Source organism: Lycorma delicatula, chromosome 7, assembly GCF_047948215.1.
Source record: "Lycorma delicatula isolate Av1 chromosome 7, ASM4794821v1, whole genome shotgun sequence".
NCBI classification, from domain to species: Eukaryota; Metazoa; Arthropoda; class Insecta; order Hemiptera; family Fulgoridae; genus Lycorma; species Lycorma delicatula.
The window spans coordinates 24369337-24393198 of record NC_134461.1 but is presented as its reverse complement, the minus strand read 5'-3'; the positions used below and the strand labels follow the sequence as shown (position 1 = coordinate 24393198).

The window sequence follows — 23862 nt, the reverse complement described above, 5'->3', positions numbered from 1 at the left end:
GCTTCAGTTAATCTTCCTTCAGTAGAAGGAAGATAATAAAAACAAACCAACATACTTTGCATTTATAGACCTAGAAAAGGCATTCAATAATGTACACTGGAATAAAATGTTCAGCATTTTAACGATTGCTAACATTTACAGGAACCAACAGCAACAGTAATAATTGAAGAACATAATAAAGAAGCCGTAATAGGAGTCTGACAAGGATGTTCCCTATCCCTGTTACTTTTTAATCTTTACATAGAACTAGCAGTTATAGAACAATTTAGATCCGGAGTAACAGTACAAGGTGAAAAGAAAAAGATGCTACGATTTGCTGATTATATAGTATATATATATATATATGATAGAACAATGATGGCATGGATGAAGTCCTACACAAGAACTACCGCATGAAAATAAACAAGAACAAAACAAAAGTAATGAATTGCAGTAGAAATAATGAAGATGGACCACTGAATGTGAAAAGAGAAAGAGAAAAGATTATGGAGGTAGAAGAATTTTGTTATTTGGGAAGTAGAATTACTAACATAGACGAAGCAGGAGCGATATAAAATGCCGAATAGCACAAGCTAAACGAGCCTTCAGTAAGAAATATAATTTGTTTACATCAAAAATTAATTTAAATGTCAGGAAAAGATTTTTGAAAGTGTATGTTTGGAGTGTCGCTTTATATGGAAGTGAAACTTCCAGAGTATCTGAGAAGAAAAAAAGATGTTCAGCATTTTAAAAAAATTAGGGTTCAAATACAGAGATAGAAGAACAATTGCTAACATGTACAGGAACCAAATAGCAACAATAACAATTGAAGAACATAAGAAAGAAGCCCTAATAAGAAAGGGAGTCCGACAAGGATGTTCCCTATCTCCGTTACTTTTTAATCTTTACATGGAACTAGCAGTTAATGATGTTAAAGAACAATTTAGATTCGGAGTAACAGTACAAGGTGAAAAGATAAAGATGCTACGATTTGCTGATGATATAGTAATTCTAGCCGAGAGTAAAAAGGATTTAGAAGAAACAATGAACGGCATAGATGAAGTCCTACGCAAGAACTATCGCATGAAAATAAACAAGAACAAAACAAAAGTAATGAAATGCAGTAGAAATAACAAAGATGGACCACTGAATGTGAAAACAGGAGGAGAAAAGATTATGGAGGTAGAAGAATTTTGTTATTTGGGAAGTAAAATTACTAAAGATGGACGAAGCAGGAGCGATATAAAATGCCGAATAGCACAAGCTAAACGAGCCTTCAGTAAGAAATATAATTTGTTTACATCAAAAATTAATTTAAATCTCAGGAAAAGATTTTTGAAAGTGTATGTTTGGAGTGTCGCTTTATATGGAAGTGAAACTTGGACGATCGGAGTATCTGAGAAGAAAAGATTAGAAGCTTTTGAAATGTGGTGCTATAGGAGAATGTTAAAAATCAGATGGGTTGATAAAGTGACAAATGAAGAGGTATTGCGGCAAATAGATGAAGAAAGAAGCATTTGGAAAAATATAGTTAAAAGAAGAGACAGACTTATAGGCCACATACTAAGGCATCCTGGAATAGTCGCTTTAATATTGGAAGGACAGGTAGAAGGGAAAAATTGTGTAGGCAGGCCACGTTTGGAGTATGTAAAACAAATTGTTGGGGATGTAGGATGTAGAGGGTATACTGAAATGAAACGACTAGCACTAGATAGGGAATCTTGGAGAGCTGCATCAAACCAGTCAAATGACTGAAGACAAAAAAAAAACTTTTCCATGTTTCTCTCTAACTTTGATTTTGTTTTTCATTATAGGCCACTAGTTTTTTTTTTTATCTTTATCATTCTTTTAATATAACATTTATTTTGTTTTCTTGAGTGTTATCTTTTCAGTTTTATTGTATATTGCTTCTTAATTTGTATTCCTCATTTACTGTAATTCGTCCTAAAATTTTCCTTCCTTTCTTTCTTATCAATCTTCTGCGTAGCTGACTTCATTCTTTTTGATAAATATTCTATAGCATATATTGCTACCCATTTAACCACACAATAATGTCTTATTTTGACATGGAAGAATTGTGTTTTTTGTTATATGTATTTTGTATCTGTTAAGCTGTTTTTCTTTCTTTTCTCTTTAGAGATTCTGTAAGTTATTTTAAACATGGAAAAATTAGAAGAGTTGATGTATGTTTTGTATATATTTTGCTTTTATCTCCCACGTATCTCTTTATCTTTAATCATAACTTCTCTCTTTTCAAAAGAAAACTGTAATTTGACTTTACTGCCTACTTCCTTTAATAGTTGTATATATGTTTTTGTTGTCTCTTTGCTTTCTGAAAGAATCAAAATATATCATTTGTACTAAGCTGTTTCTGTATTATATTTCAATCTTCCGGCTTGATTCAGTAGTGCTTAATTTCTGAAAATACACAACAAAATGAGTGAGGTGTATTGTTCGCACTAATAGTAAACTTAAAAAAGTTGTTAATGGTTAATGTGATGTGGAAAAAGTATTTAATTAGCACCAATAGAACAAAATATCAAGTAAATATATATCTTTAATTATTACAGAAAATATTTGTTAAATTATATGTACAGTGTTTCTAAAATGGTGGGCTGGCTATACTTTTTTGGATTCTACTTGTAAAACTAAACAAAAAATATCCGTAAGAAAAATGGCAATTTTTCCTTCGTTCTCCCCTTATCTGCCATTTTGTTATTTTTATATAAAAATTTATCTCAAGTTCAGATAGAGGAATCACATTAATATTTATTTGGTAAGGGTCTTGGTAATAAATTTTTTAAATTAGCAAAAAATCAGAAATTAAATACTTTTGCAAATTACAAAATGGTAGCTATGTTTATTTTTCAATCTGTTATATCTCCTTAAATATTGGTTGTATATTTTTTAATATTAGTTTTATTTTTTTAAATTAGTTAACAAATAGCCGAGTAGGGGCAGGAAAAGTTGATGTAATTTTGTCTGTTTTCATGTTCTCCACTTACATTCAATTTGATTAAATATTAATTATTTTTATTTCTTGTTAATTCTAGTATTGTAAATTAGTATCAAATTAAGTAATAATTTTTTCAAAATAATAGACCTAATAATTAAAAAAACAAAAAAATTACCTGTGATCATCTTACGTTAATTATTGTAGAACATTAGGTATACTTAAACAGTTAACAATTGTTAAAAGTTTCAAGAGATGTTCAAAGTGTCCACTATTAGAAATTACACAAGTCTCCAGTATTTTTCTGAGAGATTGTCTTAACCGTTCCAAAATTCCAAGAGTATTCTTAATTTCTCGAAATTCATTTTGGATCCTTTGTTGAAGATCCTCAATGTTGGGTTGAATAAACAATAATGTTTCAAATGGCTCACAGGTAGAAGTTAGAAGAGTTTAAGACAGGTGATCGGGCAGGCCAGGGCACTGTCCGTCTACAGCCTACCAATTTTTCATGGCAAGTTTCATGCAGGATATCTGATATCAACCGACTGAAATGTGTTGGAGCTCCATCATGGTGAAACCACATATTTCTTCTTAATTGTAGAGGTAGGAAATCTTCCAAAAAATATGGAAGATTTTCAATTAAAAGAGCAAGATAATTTTTCCCATTTAAACGATTTGGTAGAATGACAGGACCCAAGAGATAGTCATTAGAAATAACGGTACTTACACATTAACGCCACCGCAGCTACAGCTTTATTTAAAAACAAAGTAGTCAATCGGATTTCAGTGGAAAATGGGCCGATATAGAGTTTAACATAGATTCAAAACAGTCTTCTTATTAATTTTAATAAATGGTTATTTATATTTATTTATTTTATAAATATAATTTAACCAAACTTAACCTATGCTCACTAACCTTGACTAATTAATAGGAGTGTTTTGATTATTTAAATAATAAATAATTGCAATAATTACTGAATTTATTAAATAAATACTCAAAAAATTATGATGTTAATTAGTCAAGGTTAGCGAGCGTAGGTTAAATTATATTTATAAAATAAATAAATATAAATAACCATTTATTAAAATTAATAAAGAGACTGTTCATTTTCCACCAAAATCTGATTGACTACTTTGTTTTTAAATAAAGCTGTAGCTGCGGTGGCGTTAATACGTAAGTACCAAAATAACTGCCCTTATGTTCGGGAAAATCTTTGTTGGTAGCTACTTTGGAAAGTACGACAAGCATTCTTGTGCTCCAGATATGCTAGTTGTGATAGTTTTTGAACACCATTCCTGTTGAAAGAAGCTTCATTTTTACATTGTTAACATGATCAACAGTAATAGTCGCTGTGTAAAATTATTCAAAAGTGAAAAAATAATATTAATTGTTTTATTATTACTTAATATTAAATCTTATTTATTCTTAATATGTATAATATTCTATACATCTTAGTATTTAATTTAACGTACAGAGGAGGACATGAAAACAGACACAAAATTAAATCAATTTTCTGTCATAACTCTGCTATTTAACAGATTTTAAAAAAATAAAATGTAATTTTGTTCAAAATAAAAGACTTAATATTTTAGCAAACAACATACATTTTGATAAAACTAATATTTATGGAGATATAATGAATTGAACAATAAACATGCGGCCATTTTGTAACTTGCGAAGGTATTTAATTTCTGATTTTTGCTAATTTAAAAAAGCAAAAAATTCATTTTTGCCCAAATATTAATGTGATTCCTCTATCTGAACTTAAGATATAAATCTTTATATAAAAATAACAAAATGGCAGTCAGGGGGATTTAGAAACCCACCGGGTTGGTCTAGTGGTTAACACGTCTTCACAAATCAGCTGATTTGGAAGTCGAGAGTTGTAGCGTTCAAGTCCTAGTAAAGCCAGTTATTTTTACACGGATTTAAATACTAGATTGTGGATACGGGTGTTCTTTGGTGGTTGGGTTTCAATTAACCACACATGTCAGGAATGGTTGAACTGAGAATGTACAAGACTACACTTCATTTACACTCATACATATCATCCTCTGAAGAATTATCTAAACGGTAGTTACCGGAGGCTAAACAGAAAAAAGAAAGAAAAGGGGGATTTTGAAGGAGAAATTGCTATTTTTCCTAAGGATATTTTTTGTTTACAAGTAGGATCCAAAAAAGTATAGCCAGTCCACCATTTTAGAAACACTGTAAATATAATTTAGCAAATATTTTCTACAATAATTAAAAGTATGAATTTAGTTGATATTTTGTGGTATTGGTGTTAATAAAATACTTTTTCCACATCACATTAATTCCTTTTTTAAGTTTACTAATAGTGTGAACGATAGATCTTGCTCATTATAATACAGAAACAGCTTAGTACAGATGATATATTTTGATTCTTTCAGAAGACAAAGAGACAACAAAAACAGACACAACTTTTAAAGGAAGTAGGCGGTAAAGTAAAATTATAGATTTCTATTGAAAAGAAGTTATGATTAAAGATAGAGTGATACCTGGGGGATAAAAGCAAAATATATACAAAACATATATCAACTCATCCAAATTTTTCCATATTTTAATAACTTGCAGAATCTCTAAAGGAAAGAGCAAGAAAAAAACAGCTTATCGTATACAAAATACATATAATAAAAAACACAATGTTTCATCTCAAAATAAGACATTATTATGTGGTTAAATGGGAAGCAATATATGCTATAGAATATTTATCAAAAAGAAAGAAGTCAGCTATGGAGAAGATTGAAAAGAAAGAAAGAAGATTTTAGGACTGATTAGAGTAAATCTAACCATGCTGAATTGGTTCAGAACACACAATTAAATTCATTTAAAAAAAATGTAGAAGTATGTTTAATGTTAAATGTGTATATATAAGATCACAGTATTACTGATTTTATATAACATATTTAGTAAACAATGAATTTCAATGCTGAATTAAGATTTTTAGCATTCTGGCTTTTGGATCAGCTGATCTCGGTTCGATTCCTTTCATATTGTAACAACTATGAATCCTCGATAAAATACATGTATCATGTACTTATGGCGTTCATAATTTATAAAGAAAAAATATAGTAAATTTACAGTTTAATCAAATTAAGAGGCATGCCAAGATACTCATGTTGCCATTATTAATGCATCTAATGAACTCCATTCACTGGATTTTTCCAACTATTTTCTATTCAAACTCAGTGCTCTCATTACCCGTGATATTTACTCAATTATTCGCACATATATATACATATATATATATATATATATATATGGAGTGTAATATTAACCAGACTGCTCACAGTTTGTAAACTCAAAATATATTTAATGAGATGTAACCTGGGCAACAGTTAAACCAAAATGACAAAGCACATATTTAATTATTGTCAGAAGTCATTGAAAATGATTTCGCAATACTGACGAAAAAGTTCAGAATATATAACTGCTGATCACAATCAAAATCAGAAAAAGTGGACAATGTAGTTTTGGCAGTTTGTGTTATATATAATTTTATAAAAAAAGTACAGTGGAATTACAGACAAGTTCTAAGCTCATCCCACACACGAAAGTAACAAAAAACTATTGCTGCGAAAAACGTTGTTGGAAAAAAATTCATCACAAGATGCTCTTTGTTTAAGAAAAACATTTAAAAGTACACAAATAAATAATTCTTAATCTGATGGAAACATAATGAACTAGGTTTATATATATATATATAAAAACCTAGTGATGTCTGTCACTCTTTCACCAAACTAGTTAGACAACTAAGGAGAAATTTTTCATGAATATTTTTTATACTTGGAAAGAAGATAATACTATTGCAGTTAAGAATTGTAAAACATTTTATTTTTAATATTAAAATAAAATATTTTAACTGTTATACTTAAATTGAAATATCTCTCTTGCTACATGAAATTATAAAATCATCCAGCAGGGTTCCCTTACATGTACAAGCAGATGATGACCAGACTTAAGGGACTGATTCAGAACATCAAAATAAATAAAAGGTTCACGTAGGTAGTTGACTATCCCTCTCCATTTTCTCTCTTTTATGGATTTTTTCAATTAAAATAAATATCTTGAAAAAAGATGAAAGACATTTAATGAAATTGTATGTGTATTTACCCAACAGCATCTCCTCCAAAATTTCTGCTCTATTTATTACCGATTACTATTTAATTAATGAGGAAAGAGAAAATTATTAAAGGAAAAGAAGACTAATTTACTTACTTTAGTAATCATTTATTTCTTGATATTTTCCGATTGTAATGAATGATTTTTATGAAATTTTATACAATGCTTTCTTAATATGGATTTAATTTTAGTTACAACTGATCAAGGGAAATACTGCTATTATAGGTACTTTATATCAAAACATAACTCAAAGAATAATCTTTATATTTGCATATTTAATAATTTTAATATTCAAATTAAGTAATAATCTGTCAAGGGTGTTGCATAACTTTTATGCACCTATGACAGATTCTCTAAACACCAGCAGAGTTTACAAAAATTTGTCTACGAGCTTCATAAATCTATTAATGATGCGTTTGGAATAAATGTGGTATTTTTTTCTGTAAATGAGTTTATTGTGGAGTAATGAATCCCTAAGCCTCCATACATTGTTTTTTTTTTTCAGAAAAATACAACTTCTTAAACACAACAAAGAAAAAAAACAATTTCTTATATAATGTGACATAATGGTTGTGCACTATTTACTATATCAGAAACTAATTGCCATTGTGATATTTGAAGGCAATTCAACATTAGCAAAATCACTATTGTAAGATGGAAAAGTTTCATCTAAAAATTTTTGCATTTATTCTTTCAAATGATTATCAATATGAAAATGAGATCAAATTAGATAATAAATGCAACAATTTTTTCAAAATAAAAAGTTTTCATTAAAACTTGTAGATGTTACAAAAATATATTTTCATTGCTGGTGTGTATAAAAATAAATATATAAACAATAATAAGACATTTTCTATATATATATATATATATATATATATATATACGGGGGTTATTTTTTTCAAAATCCGATCAGTTGTAAAATAAAAACCAGCGCAAAGATTGGATGAAACTTTGCACATATGTGTTGCGCAGCGTCTCTAGTATGGCCTTCAGTCACGCTGTGTCACTTCAATTAGTTCTGAATACGCAGCTAGCACGTAAACATGTCTACAACAATAGCATCTCCCGCCAAGTGTGAAGTGCGTGCGTTAATTCGATTTCTTCAGGCTGAGGGGTGTAATGCAGCTGAAATTCATCGACGAATAAGTAATATATGTACGGTGAAAATTCAATGAGTGACAGTAAAGTGAGACAACAGTGCAGGAACTTTAAAGCAGGACGTGCAGATGTTCATGATGCAGGCAGTCAGAGAAGGAAGCGAGTGTCAACCGATGATCTCATTGAGCGAGTGGATGAGGCAATTCGAGAAAATCATCAGTTCTTAATTTCTGTATTGAGAGATTCGTTTCCTGAAATTTCAAGGTCAGCTCTCTACACCATTGTGAGTGAGAGTCTTCAGTACCGCAAACTGTGTGCGAGACGGGTTCCCAAGATGCTATCCGACCATCACAAAACAATGAGAATGGACGCCTCCCTGACGTTTCTCCAGCGCTACCACAAAGAAGAAGATTTTTTGAACAAAATCGTCACAGGTCCATTTCAAAACTGAAGAAACAAAAGAACAATCCAAACAGTGGATGTATTCTCATTCTCCCAGTAAATCAAAGAAGTTCAAGCTAACCTTCTCCAACAGAGAATGTATGGAGTTCTCTTGGTGAAATTCATGGAACGTGACACGACCATCACTGCAGCCTCATACTGTGTGACTCTTCAACGTCTACAAAGGGCAATTCAGAATAAGCGGAGAGGAATGTATCAGGCAACAATGCTTGGCTGCACACTATAGCTGTAACAAAAAGCTCCTGCAGTGTTTTCATTGGGAAGTGTTTGAGATCACCCACCATACAGCCCGGACTTGGCTCCATCCGATTTTCACCTCTTTGCTCACATAAAACGCTGGCTAGGAGGGTTTGCTCACATAAAACGCTGGCTAGGAGGGCAACATTTTGGCACAGACATCGAGTTGCAGACCAGCGTGAAAACATGGCGGAAAACACAGGCAGCTCCGTTCTATGACGAGGGTATTGGAAAGTTGGTACCATGCTACAACAAATTTCTAAATCGGAGTGGCAACTATGTAGAAAAATAGCGTAACTATATAAGTACTTGTTACAAATAAAAAATTTTTTATTTTCACTGTGGTTTTAATTTCATGACCAATCGGATCTTGAAAAAAAATAACCCTTGTATATGTATATATATAAAAAATTATTAATAAATATAAGCAGAAAATCAAATCACATATAGCTACTTTATCTACAAAAAGTTATTTCTAATAGAAAATTATTCTGATTGGCAACATTTGATCACTTGAGGTAAGTTTACAGCCATCATACCAATTTAAATGCAACTCTTATGTTTCTTGATCCAATTGTCTTATTTAGTAAAGGATATTTATTTTTAAATTTTGCCACTAAACTAGATATATTTTAGAATAATTATTAAAATTTCACTGAATGTATATTCAGTGAAATTACATCAAAGTATTTTGATGAAAAAAAAGATCCATAGATCAATATATCTTATAATGAATAATTATTTTGTATCAAAACTATAATGAAGCAAGCAATAACTTAACAATATGTCTTTCGTACAAATATTTAGAAATAAAATATAATACGTCATAATTAAGAAAAACACACTCACATAACTTATCAGAATGTTCAACAGTACAACAATTATTCTTATCAGCTTCATATTTCTTAGGATTATACGATTTAATAATTCTATTTGATATAATTAATTTCTCTAAAGCATTTATTAAATATCTTTTACTAAAATCGATCTTACATTTTTTTATTTTCATAATAATTATATCAGAATAAATTGGGAACAGTTGTTTAATTCGCTCATCATTGTAAACACAAAAATTACCAGATTCTGATATCAGATTCATTTCATGTTCAGATAACTTACAACAAAATTTAAAAATTGATAAATCTTATTTAATTCAACATTACAATCATTAATAAAATCAGTATAATCTGATTTTACTTGAGAGTATCTATCCAACTCTTCAGGAAGTACATAGTAAATGTTTTATAAACGGTACAATTCGGCTATAATTAGAGCGCCTGTTTTGTAAAACATTGTGACATGTTATTTCTCCACTATTATTTCTTGCAGTAACATCAGCATTACCATATATAATTAACACATTGATAACATCTGGTAAAACAGTGAAATGAAGTGGTGTATTCAACTTAGAATCTGTCAGTTTAGCATAACATTTTTCTAAAACTGCTTTCATCAATTTAACTATTTTTTTTTTTATCTCGAGTGTAGTTCAGTCTTCTTTGATGGACTTCGTCCAGATCATTTATATTTAAATCGCTACAAAAAAATATTTTTTCAAAATAAATCCACCAAACACTTTTAAAAATATTGAAAATCAATGACTTATCTTTCTTTAATAAATCCTTATGATCAGAGATAAGCAAAAAGGCAAGTTCAACATTAAAAGTATATAATTTACTTAAAAATGACGTATGATGTTTATCATTCTCATTAATATCTTCTTTACAATATAAAAGTTCAATTATAATTTCAACACGTTTTCTACATCTTACAGCATTAATTAAAGGTGTTTCACTTTCACCATATGCCAAATATTTACGAACACTTGCTCCATTATCTAATAGTAAAATCAGAATTTCGTATTCATTTTTTTTGAAAAAATGCATGGCATAAAGCTGTATGACCATCTCTATCAACAGCATCTACATGTACGCCACTTTCAATTAATATAGATATAATTTCTGTTATAATACTTTTTTCACCATATAGTATAGCATACATTATTGGTGTTAAACCTTTGTTATCACAAATATTAACATCAGCACCTTTCTGAATCACAAAATTCACATGTTCTTTATTATATAACATCTTTTAATAAATACAATAAAAGTATATTATTATTTTCATTATTTGTGTTTATTTCAACACCATTATCAATAAGTATTTGTATTATTTCTTTAAACATATGAGAATGAAGAGCATGTTTCAAAGGTGTTAATCCGTTATTATCGATTACGTTAACATCAGCTCCTTGTTCTATGAGTTTAATAATGATATCGATATCACATTCATACTTTATAGCGTAAATTAGAGGTGAATATCCTTTGTTATCAGTTGCATTAATATCGGCCCCACTATGTAACATATTATAAATAATATTTTTATTCATATTTAATTCTATTGCATACATTAAAAATGTTTGACCACATACATCTCTTATTTTATTCTTGTTTCTATTAGTAATAAGTTCAGCCATAAATTTATCATTGCTTTTCTTCACAACTTTATGTTGAACCAAAACTGATCGTAACCATCACTTATTTTACTAATATCAGCTCTTTTATTAATAAGTAAATTAACTACATCTTCATCATTACAATACATAACAGCATAACATAAACTTGTTCTGCCATATATATCCATTGCATTTACACTGGCTTCAGCATTAATCAATCTTTCGATATTATCATTATTATTATTTTTAATAGCATACATTAAAGGAGTAACTCCATCAGAATCACATTTATTAACGTCTGCACCTAAATTTATCAATTTATTTATTATTTCCACTTATTAATCCATGTCCATCAACGGCATTAACATCTGCACCATTATCAATAAGTGCTGATATAATTTCCTTATCTCTATTAAGCTTTAAAGCTATTAATAATGGTTTAGTACAATCATTTTCATCAGCGATAAAGTTAAAAATTTCATCATGGTATTTCATTTCATTAACATCTGCACCATTATGTATGATTTCTATAACACTATCAGCAGAACAATTATTCTTCAGCGCTAAATGTAGAAGACGATTACATATTTTATTCATTGTATCTGTACTGAATTGATTATAATTAAGTATATCTAAAACCTGTTTAACTCTACTTGTTTTAGACGCTACATTAGTTAAGAAGGTATGATAGAATGAATCCCTTACAAATCTGCTTTCAACAATGTATAATCTTCTCTTTATAAGTTCTAACCACAAATCTTCATCTGCATTCAATGGTAATTTCATTATAGGTGTTTCAAGAAAATAGTTCTCAGCATTGGTATTTTATCCTTGTTTATAGAAACACTGATAAATTTATGGCTGAACTTATTACTTATTTTACCATTGCTTTTCTTCACAACTTCTATGTTGAACCAAAACTGATCGTACCATCAGTTATTTTACTAATATCAGCTCCTTTATTAAGAAGTAAATCAACTACATCTTTATTACAATACATAACAGCATAATATAAACTTGTTCTGCCATATATATCCATTGCATTTACATTGACTTTAGCATTAATCAATCTTCCGATATTCTCATTATTGTTATTTTTAATAGCATACATTAAAGGAGTAATTCCATCAGAATCACATTTATTAATGTCTGCACCTACATTTATCAATTTATTTATTATTTCTACTTTATAATTTTTATTTATCGCATGTAATAATGGTGTTAATCCATGTCCATCAATGGCATTAACATCTGCACCGTTATCAATAAGTGCTAATATAATTTCCTTATCTTTATTATTCTTTAAAGCTATTACTAATGGTTTAATACCATCATTTTCATCACCATTAATGTTTCATCATCATATGCACCATTATGAATAATTTCTGTAATACAATCAGCACAACAGTTATTACATAGTGCCAAATATAGAAGACGATTACATATTCTATGCACTGTATCTAATGGGAATCAATTATCATGAAGTATATTTAAAAATTGTCCAATTCTAGTAGTTTTAGATACTATGTTAGTTAACAATATCATTTATCGAAAAAAACATCGCGTAATCATCGGTACGTAGGTAGTCTTCTCTTTATAAGTTGTAACCACAAATCTTCATCTGCATTCAATGGTAATTTCGTTAAAGGTATTTCATGGGAATCATTTTGGGCATTTATATTTGCACCTGAATCTATCAACAATCTAATAACTTCAATATCGTCACCACTACAAAAATTACTTACTGTTATATGTAATATTGTATTTCTTACATCGTCACATATTTCATTAACATTTGCACCCATTTCTAATATTTCCTTTACGAAATTTACATTTCTTTTACTCTTTATAGATTGTAATAATGGTGAAACATGTCTTACATCTCTATCGTTAATACTTCCACCTCTGTCAATCAATCGTCTTATCATTTTGATATCCATACCAAGCCTTATATTTCTTTACTTTTTGTCTTATAAAATAAATAATGTAATTTAAAATTTGTCATTATCCTTTTGATTTCATCTGTGTTCCGTTCCAATATTTCAACAACTTTATCCACACATCATCAACAATTCCTTCAACAATATTATCGTAACACATCTTTATGTTATCTTTTGTAGAACTTTGAAACATCTTTAATATTCTTTTGAAAACATTTAAAACTTCTTTACTTCTGATTTGAATTCACCAGAGAATTTTGAATCTGAAAAATTAAATTGAATATTTTTAATGTAAATTTATGCTGCACATGATTTATAGGCAAAATTGTTTATTATGAAACAATATTTAAATCTTTTTTTCTTTATATATGGGAAAATCCACATTGAGACAATTAAATTACAAAAACAAAATAAATAATCTTAGGTAATAGTACAAAATAAATCATTCACATCGCAAAACTTTTGACAAAATTAAACCAACAGAATACAAATTAATTATAAATATCGAATTAATCGCAATGTTTAATTTAGCGATTATCCTTCCTTTTACTTTATTATATTTTTACCACTATGGCAAAGAAATAGGGAGTGCATCCCTCAGGGTAGATGGGAATGGCAATTGAAACCAAGCTCTGTGGGTGTCCAGGGCGCCAGTCTCTCTGGAAAATTGGGAAGGAAGAGCAAAGCAAGCTATACAGCCTTGGGGGTAACTCTACATTTCATTAAGTTCAGTACATGCCTACATGCTTATTTAAATAAAAATGCCATTTAAAAACTGAAATTTTTTATTTATTTAATAATTTTTTTAATAATTACTGATTAAAATATAAATTTTTTGAATTTTTTAAACTTTTTTCATATATCATGTATATATTATCATTATAATTTGACATGTATATATTTTTTGTGTTTGCGCATACCTTTTTTCCTATAATCTGATTGAAATAAATCGTGTTGCAATCAACACAGCTGCTTTTCGCGATTGTACCATAATGATGGAAAAAATGTTTAGACCCAAAAAATCGGTCTGAAAAGTGATAAAAATAAATTTTTCGCCAGCTGCTAAGACGGGACAATAAAAATCTTGATATTCTATATGTGTGCATCACATTAGGTGATGTTTTATAGTCTTCTGTAGGACAGGTAATGTGAGTTTCTGCACAAGATATGTAGCACCATTAATAAAATTATCAAAAATCAACACATCTTGTCTTAATCCTTTTGGACCCAATATACTTTGTACATAATGCATTGGTAGGAACAGTAGGAATCTTATAATTCTGTTTATATGAATCACATTACATGAAGTTTTGCAGCCTCTTGCAAGGTTGAACAACTAAATTTCTTCATAATACTCGTAACACTGTTGATACGTGATTAGTAATCAATGTATCGACGGCATGAGTGAAGTGTAGGAGATTATTCAATCCTATGCGTGGTTTCCAATGTTGCCGTCTCAGAAAGTGGTTTTTTTATCTTGTGGGCTTTGAAGACTTTACATAGATGTAAATGACTCTAGGTTAAACAATTTAATCTTCTGATTCAACTTAAGAGCAATATAAACTTGTCCTTTTGCAAATAGTTAATATTATATTTTTCAATTTGTGCACTTTTACAGTCAAACTTAAAATTAAAGGTAACATACATAATTCTACATCTTGCTATACTTTAATAGATTGAAACGTTGTACTTCCTGGTGTAATAGGTACAAACCACCTTAATCTTTCATTTTTGTACCTATTGGTTCGTCACTGAATTTTATTATTAACACAGCTTTTGGTAACTCATCAATTTCCAGTTGGTCCCTTGGTAGGGCAGGCCACTTGAATTTCTTCATAATTCCTATAGCGCTGTTAAATAAATTATCAGAACTCAACATATTACGCTGGAACATAACTCTTGAACCCTCTACAGATTGTTCATTATGCAACAATGTTGCATTAATGTTGGATATGCATTCCCAATGTTGCAGTTTCTTGTGAATCATGTGAATCATCAACAGCGTTTTAATCAGACACAGAAAATTATAAAATAATAATTTAAAAAAAAATTGAACAGATATCAAAATGCGCTAAAATAAAGAAATAATTTTGTCCAAATACTTAAGTAATTCCTTAGACACTTTTTTGAATTGGTGCCAAAATACATGATCATGCTTATGTGGTACTTGAATGGACTTACAGATTACATACCGGTATATATATAGACATAATAATTACAAACAGAAGCAATCAAAGCCCATAAATATGAATTCCAGAGATGGAATATCAGTATTGGTTTTTATGACGTATATACATGTGTATAGCATTATAAAACAAATTTATATTATATGTTGAAATTAATTTTGTAGAAGCAGGTGCAGATTCAAAAAAGGAATTAAGTATTTGGAAGAAATTATTTCTTACTTTTTAACACATTTTGATAACGGTTTCATTAAAAAAAAAAAAAAAAAAAAAATTATTTTTATTCTGTAATTGAATTAATAACCAATGGCAGGAAAGTATAAAAACTTTGTTGTCGCTTTTTTTATTTATAATTATCTATCATAAAATCGGACAAGAATATGCTTAATTTTCTACACTGAGCACTTACGGTTAGAATAATGTAATATTAACAGGTTAGCCTGAACATGAAATTGTAGTTAATAGATGTGAAACTGCTTACACTGCCATCTTTTAAAGGATTAATGTTAGTTATGCACATTATACTACAACAACAGTAATAATTTAAATAACGATATTAAAATTTCAGTAAGTTTTATTTTATTAGTGGATACTAAAAATAACTACAAATGAATTTATGCTAAAGGAAATCATAAAATATCATACTTGGATGTTCCGATAACATTACTAATAATGCACTGATAAATAGTTATATATACTTTCTTTTAACTTTTCTTACTAGCATACAAGTTTTTGTATCTCTGTTTCAAACCATGCAGTAACAGTTCTAAACACGCAATTATATACCTTTAAAAAATATATATAAATAATATGTGAAATTATGTTTAAGTTTATATAAGATCACCGTATTACTTATTTTAAATAACATATATTTACTAAAAAACAAATTTCAAAACGTTGAATTAAAATATTTAGCTATTGGCTTTTGGATCAGCTGGTCTCTATTCAATCCCCTTCATAATCTAACTCTTCTCATCATCATTTTCCTCGTTAATATGTACATTAACACGTATGAGGTAATAACTTAAAAAAAAAATTATTGTATATTTTAATTCAATCAAAGAGGTGTGGCAATATTGCCTCAATATTTGTGCAACTAACGAATGCCATTTAATGGGCTTTTACATCGATTTTCTTTTTTCAAAATTCAAACACAATGTCTTCACATTACCTGTGATAATTTAGCCAACTATTCGCACACATCTATATATATATATATGCAGTACAATATTAAAGATGGTCTATTCATATAATTGATGAAGCCATACAAAAGTTTAACATTAGTTTCAAGCGTTCATTTAATTGTTGTCAGTAGAGTCTTTGAAAATGTTTTTGCAATACTTACCCAAAAATTCAAAATATATAACCTATTTTAATCAAAATTAATAAATGTGGACAATATAGTTTTGGACATTTGTGTTACACAGGAGGGTGCTTATGATCTACTGTACTATATATATATATATATATATATATGTCACTGTTCTATTCTTTTGTTCTGTTATTGCTGTTTTATTTTCTTTCCAGATCATCATTGTTTAAATCATGGCTAGTAATTTAAGCAACGACCAACATAAGTTGATAATCAAACAATACTGGAAAACAGAGAATGCTGAACAGGTTCAACAGAAATGGGCAGAATTCGATACACCTCCTCCAAGCAGACTATATCAATTCACAAATGTGTGTTAAATTTGATAGAACTAGGTCCATCTGTAATATGCTGAAGAGTGACAGTCAGTGTTACTACCTAAGAAAATGAAATAATAGTTGCTCAGGCATTTACTCAAAGCCCAAAGAAAACCAAAAAGAGAGCTTCTGTTATTAAGTTAAACATTTCCTATAGATCTCTGGTTCATCTAATGCAACATTTAGGTTTGCAAATGTATCAGTCAAGAATTACTTCATGGATTAACAGTAGGTGATCTGATTTTACAATAGGTGAACAGTAGGTGATTTTACAATTCTGCAAAATACTTTTGAATAAAGAAAAACAAGATGATGGCATCATACGAAAAATTTGTTGTTCTGATGAAGTGAATTTTAAACCGTCAGGTGCTGTTAACAGGCATAACTACAACTACTACTCAACAGATAACCCCCATGTAATGATTGAAAAATAACCGACTCAAGCTGAGGTTACAATTTATGCATGCCTTTAATGTGAAGGAGTCATTGGTTTGTTTTTTCCATACAACTGTTACCCAAGACATTATCTTAACACTGTATTCAACAATTACAGCTACAGCAGGATAATGAACAGTTCTATTACCAGCAAGATGGAGCTCCTCCCTGCAATGCTTTAACAGTGAATTGGTTTCTTAACAACTAATTACCCAATAGGTGGATAGGTTGATGAGGGCCACTTAAATGGCTTTCACGATCACCAGAACTTATCCCAAAGGACTTTTTCTTTTGGGGTGATATCAAAATTCTTTTGGGGTGATATCAAAATAAAGTATTTACAAGAAAACCATGACATGACATGTGTCAATTCATAAGAGAGAGATGCATGCCAAGAAATTGATAACAGTAATCTCTATGTCAAAGTGTGCTAGAGTATAGAAACAAGATTACAGGAATGGGTAAATGCTAAACGCTGGCAATTTGAGTACTTAAGAGATTGCTGCACTTAATTCTATGTCTCAATTGAACTAATTAACTTCATTACAACAGTTTCTCTGTCATCCTTACTGTCACAAAGCTATTGTTTTTCATAATTAAACCTGCATACCTACTTTTGCACCCCTCTGTATATAGTTTTATAAAAAATTACACTAAAATTACGAGCAAGTTCCAAAAACTAAAAAAAACAATGATACCATGCACATAAGTAAATAAAAACTGTACGGTTGCTGGGAAGTAAACAAAAGATGCTTTTTGTTTAAGAGTGAATTTTAAAAGTAAATAAATATATAATCTTAAATTTGATCGCAACATAATATATATTATGTCAGTATAAGATAAAATAAATCATAAATATAAAAAAAAATTATAAGGTTAACAAATTAATGTTACAGTAAATATGCTAAATGTAAAAAATTACTACAAAATATATCGCACTTCAGATGTTACTATTGAAAATCATTTCTTGTTCATACTTATAAATATGCTGAACGGGATGCAGATTTGTTATTTTTTTGTAATTAATAGTAAAAATGTCTGAATAAAAGAAAATTAAATTCAAAAACTGGATGAGTGTACAGCATGACAAGAACACCATACTTAAAAATCTATATTTATAGGCAACTGTAAATAAATCACATTGTGAAAAAATTTATGAATCTGTATTCCTAAATTAATTTTTATCGGATATACGTATGCAAATCTAGTAGTGTCTATGGGTTCTGTTAATCTTTCACATAAAAACTACTCAACTGATTAAGCTGAAATTTTTTATGAACACATTTTTTTTATACTTGCAAAGAACATAGAACTCACCATATCAAATTAGATGCCATTTTAATGACTTGCATAACCGATTATGTTCTTTGATGAAATTCAATTTGAATATGGCCATATAGTTGGGTTAGATAAATTCAGAAAATGCTTGGAGTACTAAGACTGCGTTTTCTACATAAAAGATCTCTTTGTCTTTTAATGGCTCAACCAACACAAGTACTTTACATTCTTAGTGCATATGCAACACGACTGGACATGAACCTGCCTCTGGTAACTTGACTGAAAAGCATAAAAAAAATATAGGTACTTATGTATTAACGCCACCGCAGCTACAGCTTTATTTAAAAACAAAGTAGTCAATCGGATTTCGGTGGAAAATGAACAGTCTCTTTATTAATTTTAATAAATGGTTATTTATGTTTATTTATTTTATAAATATACCATTTTACAAATATAACCAAACTTAACCTATGCTCGCTAACCTTGACTAATTAACACCGTAACTTTTTGAATATTTATTTAATAAATTCAGTAATCATTGCAATTATTTATTATTTAAATAATCAAAACACTCCTAATTAGTCAAGGTTAGCAAGCGAAGCGAGCGTAGGTTAAGTTATTTATAAAATAAATAAATATCAATAACCATTTGTTAAAATTAATAAAGAGACTGTTTTGAATCTATGTTAAACTCTATATCGGCCCATTTTCCATCGAAATCCGATATTTTATATATATATATATATATACAAAATATCTTTCTAATTTAAAAAAAAATTTTAAACTAATAATTTATGAAATTTTTAAATGTATCTTCTGAACTGAAGGTTGCAAGTGTTACACCCAGCAACAAAAAGAGTACATTTTAAAAAAATTTTATAAAAGAAAAATATTAATTAATAATCATATTTTAATAAAATATTTTAACTGTTGTATGGTAAATTGAAATATCCCTCTAGCTACATGAAATCACAAAATCATTATCCAGAAGGGTTCCCCCCCAGATGTACAAGGAGATGTAGGCCCAACTTAAGGGACTGATTCAGGACATCCAAATATATAAAAATATTCATGAAAACAACTATCGCTCTCCATTTTCCTTCTTTTAATGACATTTGAATTTTGGCAATAAGAATTAATGTCTTGAGAAAAGATAAAAGATAATATTTAATGAAATTTATATGTATATACCCAACATCTCAAAATTTCTGTCCTATTTATTACTAATTAATAAACATTACTGAAGAAAGTGAAAAAATTAAAGAAATGAAGAGTAATTTACTTACTATAAGAAATTACATCACAAAATGTAGTTGTTGAGAGTTAACATAAAAAAAGTAATGCAGGAAAAAGTTAAAAAGAGTAACACAGGAACGTTAAAAGGTAATAGAGGAAAGATATAATGATTAAAGAATTATTTTTTTATTTACTTACTACAGACTGTTTAATGTCTACTGATAAATAATTACCAGAAATGTAATTATAATATTAAAATGTAATATAAATACATTGAAACTGTTGAATCCATTACAATTAATAATTCCAAAGAAAAAGAGAAGATATTTAACAAATAATTTATTAATATTGCATAAAGTTAGATAAACTATTAGTTGTATGAGACTTTACATCAATACAGTAGTATTCAAAACCAAATCATGAATCAAAACAAAAAAAAAAATAATTCTATAATATAAGGCATTACTCAAATTGTATTCATAATGGAATAATTGTTTTGTATCAAAATTATAATGATACAAGCAATAAATTAACAATTTGTTTTTCATACAAATATTTAGAAATACTGATATGTCACAATTAAGAAAATTACATTCATATAACTTTTCAGAACGTTGCAACAATTATTTAAACCGGTTTCAATATTTCTTAGGATCATGTGAATTAATAATTCTATTTGAAATTATACATCTCCAGAATACAAATAAAAATATTGGAAATTAATCTCTATAAAGCGTTTATTAAATGATTTTTACTTAAATAGATCTTACATTTCTTTATTTTCATTATGATATCATAATAACTTGGAAATAATTGTTTAATTCGCTCATTACTGTAAATACAAAATATTATCTGATTCTAATTTTAGTTTCATCTCATATTCAAATAATTTACAACAAAATTAAAAAAAAAAAAATTATCTACCACATTTATAGATTGAATCTCATTTAATTCAACATTACAATCATTAATAAAATCAGTATAACCCAATTTTACTTGAGTGTATCTATCTAACTCTTCAGGAAGAACTAAACGTAAATGTTTCATAAATGGAATATATGCACTAAAAAAGGGGCACTATTTTTTAACACTTTTTCACATGTTAGTTCTCAACTATTATTTCTTGCAGTAACATCAGCATTACCTACATATATAATTAACACATTGATAAGTTCCGAATAAACAGCGAAATGATTAAGTGTATTCCACTCAGAATCTTCCAATTTTACATAACAATTTTCTAAAACTGCTTTTATCAATTTAACTGTTTTCTTCTCATCTGAAATGTACATCAATATTTTTTGATGGACATCATCCAAATCGTTTATATCTGAGCTGCTACAAAATAATTTTTTTCAATATACATCAGAATACAAGTAAAAATATTGGAAATCAGTGACTTCTCTATCTTTACTACATTCTTATGATCAAAGATAAGCAAAAAGGTAAGCATGACATGAAAATGAAATACTCTAGAAAAAATAAAACATGGTATTCACTCTTCTCAATATCTTTGTTATAACATAAAAGGTTAATACAATTTCAACACTCGTACTATGATTTATAGCATAAATTAAAGGTGTTCCCACAAGAATTCTTAAATATTTATGAATACTTGCACCATCACCAAATAGTAAAAACTCAATTTCCTCATCATAAGTCTTTTTTTAAAAATGCATGGCATAAAGCTGTATGACAATCTTTATCAATAGTCTTTACCAAAGAGTGGAAGAAATGAGACAACTTAACTCCAAATGGGAAAAATATTATTCATGAGCCCTTAGTTGAACCCAAAAAAAATATTTTTACCCTCACTCCATATCAAGCTAGGTCTAATGAAAAGCAATGAAGAAGGATAGTCCCAGATTTTTGTACATTATGCAGAAATTCTCGGATGTAAATGAAGGAAAAATTAAAGGAATATTTGTTGGTCCATAAATAGGAGAGTTGGTATATATACAGTTGGATGATATATTTAACTTAATGTTAAATAATGTAGAAAGCGTAGCTTGGGCTTCACTTAAAGACGTTTGCAAAACTTTTCTCGGCAATCAAAATTCGACTATTACCACGATATTCTGACAAACATCTTACTTCATACAGAGCTATAGTATGTAATATGTCTTTTACTCACATCTGGATTCTTTCCTGGACGACGTAGGTGACGAACACGGTTATCGTTTACTGTTGGACATTAATTCGGGATGTGCTTGAGGCTATTTATTAAAAAAAAACATCGGCGTAATCATTCTAACGTAGGTATGGCCAAACAAAATTATAAATTGTTGAGATTTTAACTATATTTTACCTGATTTTTTTTGAACCGTATTTTATTTAAAACTAAGGATGATAGAAAAATTTTATTTACAGATCTGTAATGTACGCAAAAATTCAATTCGAGATGGTGAGAAACATTAAAAAAAATGTTTTTTCGTCTATCAGTGTTAATTACAATTCACTAAACTACATTTTTTTTGTATCAAATTATATACTTCATATCAAATTATAGGTTATAATAAACATAATATAATAAACTGTATGCTAAATCTTAATTGCCATCCTACATTAAATAAAATAACAGTGGTAACATTAAATGAAAATACTTACACAACTAAAAAAGAAAACTTCTCTAATTCGTTTACAAGTTGTTATGTACTTCATAGTTGCGAACCACATGCATCGTTAATACAAAAGACTCGATGGAACGTTACTAGCGTACGAGATTGCCAACAAGTTTATTAGTAAATTACGTCTTTCATATACGTAAAATAAATACAAAGGATAAAGTTGTGCGTGCAAACAGCTGAAATCTAATTGTAAAGCACATAAAAATACCTTGTATAAACCATTGCAGATTGCATTATATCGTTGACGCAGATCAGGAACTATGCAACACAGTTTTCAATTTTGAGATATTCCGTGTAAATATTCTTTGGGTTCATATCAATTCAAGTCCAATATTCAACAGAGAAGCTATTAAATATTGTATAAAAAAACTAATTTCTTCATCCAGAAGTAGCCTATTGTACCATAGGCTCCACCAAGAATATTTAATTTATTTATACATATTGTCAGTGCAGAAGTACATAATGTAACTACATGTATTTGCTCACCAGTTGGCATCAGTGAAAAAGTAAAAATTCAGTAGTGGTATCTTCGCTCGTATTTTATTAGTGAAATACTTGTTTTCATTTTATTGTTTTGGTAGTTTCAACAATCAATTCAAAATGAATAGATGAAGAATAATGGTAGAGCATGCTGAAAAACTATAAAAGTATTCATATTTATTTCAAATTACGTTTTTCGCATTATTTGCTTAAGTTGTAGGTTAACTTTTTTTATAATGTTTTGCATTAATATTTATGATTCTTTTATGAAGTTTTATTTCATAAAATGTTTATTAATTTTGTTGAATAGTTAGTTAATTCATTCATGAATCTGTATACTTTTCTTTAATTCCTATACAGATAAAATTTTTCTGGTTTGTAACTAACTATTTTAACTGAATTGAGTTTTTTAATGGTTCAAACTTCATTTTAATTATTTGAATTAATCTTAACGTATGCTACGGGGCCTTTTAATTTCGATTTAAGTTTAAAAACCATTTTTTGTTGCATAACCTAATTTATTTGTTTTTATGATAACAGTTTTGAATATGTGACTTTGAATCAACACTGTCCAGTTCTATTCTTTTTGTTTTATTGAATTGTTCATTGTACTTTTTTTTAAATTATTGGTGTTATATTTTTTTCTGCCTGGTAATTTCAGCT

At 28.6% G+C, this 23862-nt stretch overlaps 2 protein-coding genes across 12 annotated transcripts in view; one reads left to right on the top strand and one right to left on the bottom strand.

Moving 5' to 3' along the window:
* LOC142327595 (uncharacterized) overlaps positions 1–22878 on the bottom strand; it is a 30238-nt gene extending 7360 nt beyond the window's left edge. The window contains exons 1-3 of one of the 4 annotated variants that reach the window (XR_012757021.1): positions 22700–22878; positions 18896–19135; positions 9726–13534 (exon numbers count right to left, since the gene is read on the bottom strand). Coding sequence is in view for 1 of the 4 variants with exons in the window: in XM_075370782.1 (XP_075226897.1) it covers positions 11650–12117 (468 nt within the window). In the remaining 3 variants the exon portion in view is untranslated. Of the gene's footprint in view, positions 1–7189; positions 13535–18895; positions 19136–22226; positions 22499–22699 lie in introns of those variants that run through there. The other 3 variants (XR_012757023.1, XM_075370782.1, XR_012757022.1) reach the window with 3 other exon arrangements.
* Positions 1–23862, top strand: part of LOC142327594 (uncharacterized) — a 105071-nt gene that overhangs the window by 45712 nt on the left and 35497 nt on the right. For 2 of the 8 annotated variants that reach the window (XM_075370781.1, XM_075370776.1), the window contains exon 1: positions 23122–23366. The exons of 4 other annotated variants lie outside the window; for them this stretch is intronic. The gene's annotated coding sequence lies outside the window, so the exon portion shown is untranslated. Of the gene's footprint in view, positions 1–23121; positions 23416–23862 lie in introns of those variants that run through there. 2 more of the 8 variants (XM_075370780.1, XM_075370774.1) reach the window with 1 other exon arrangement.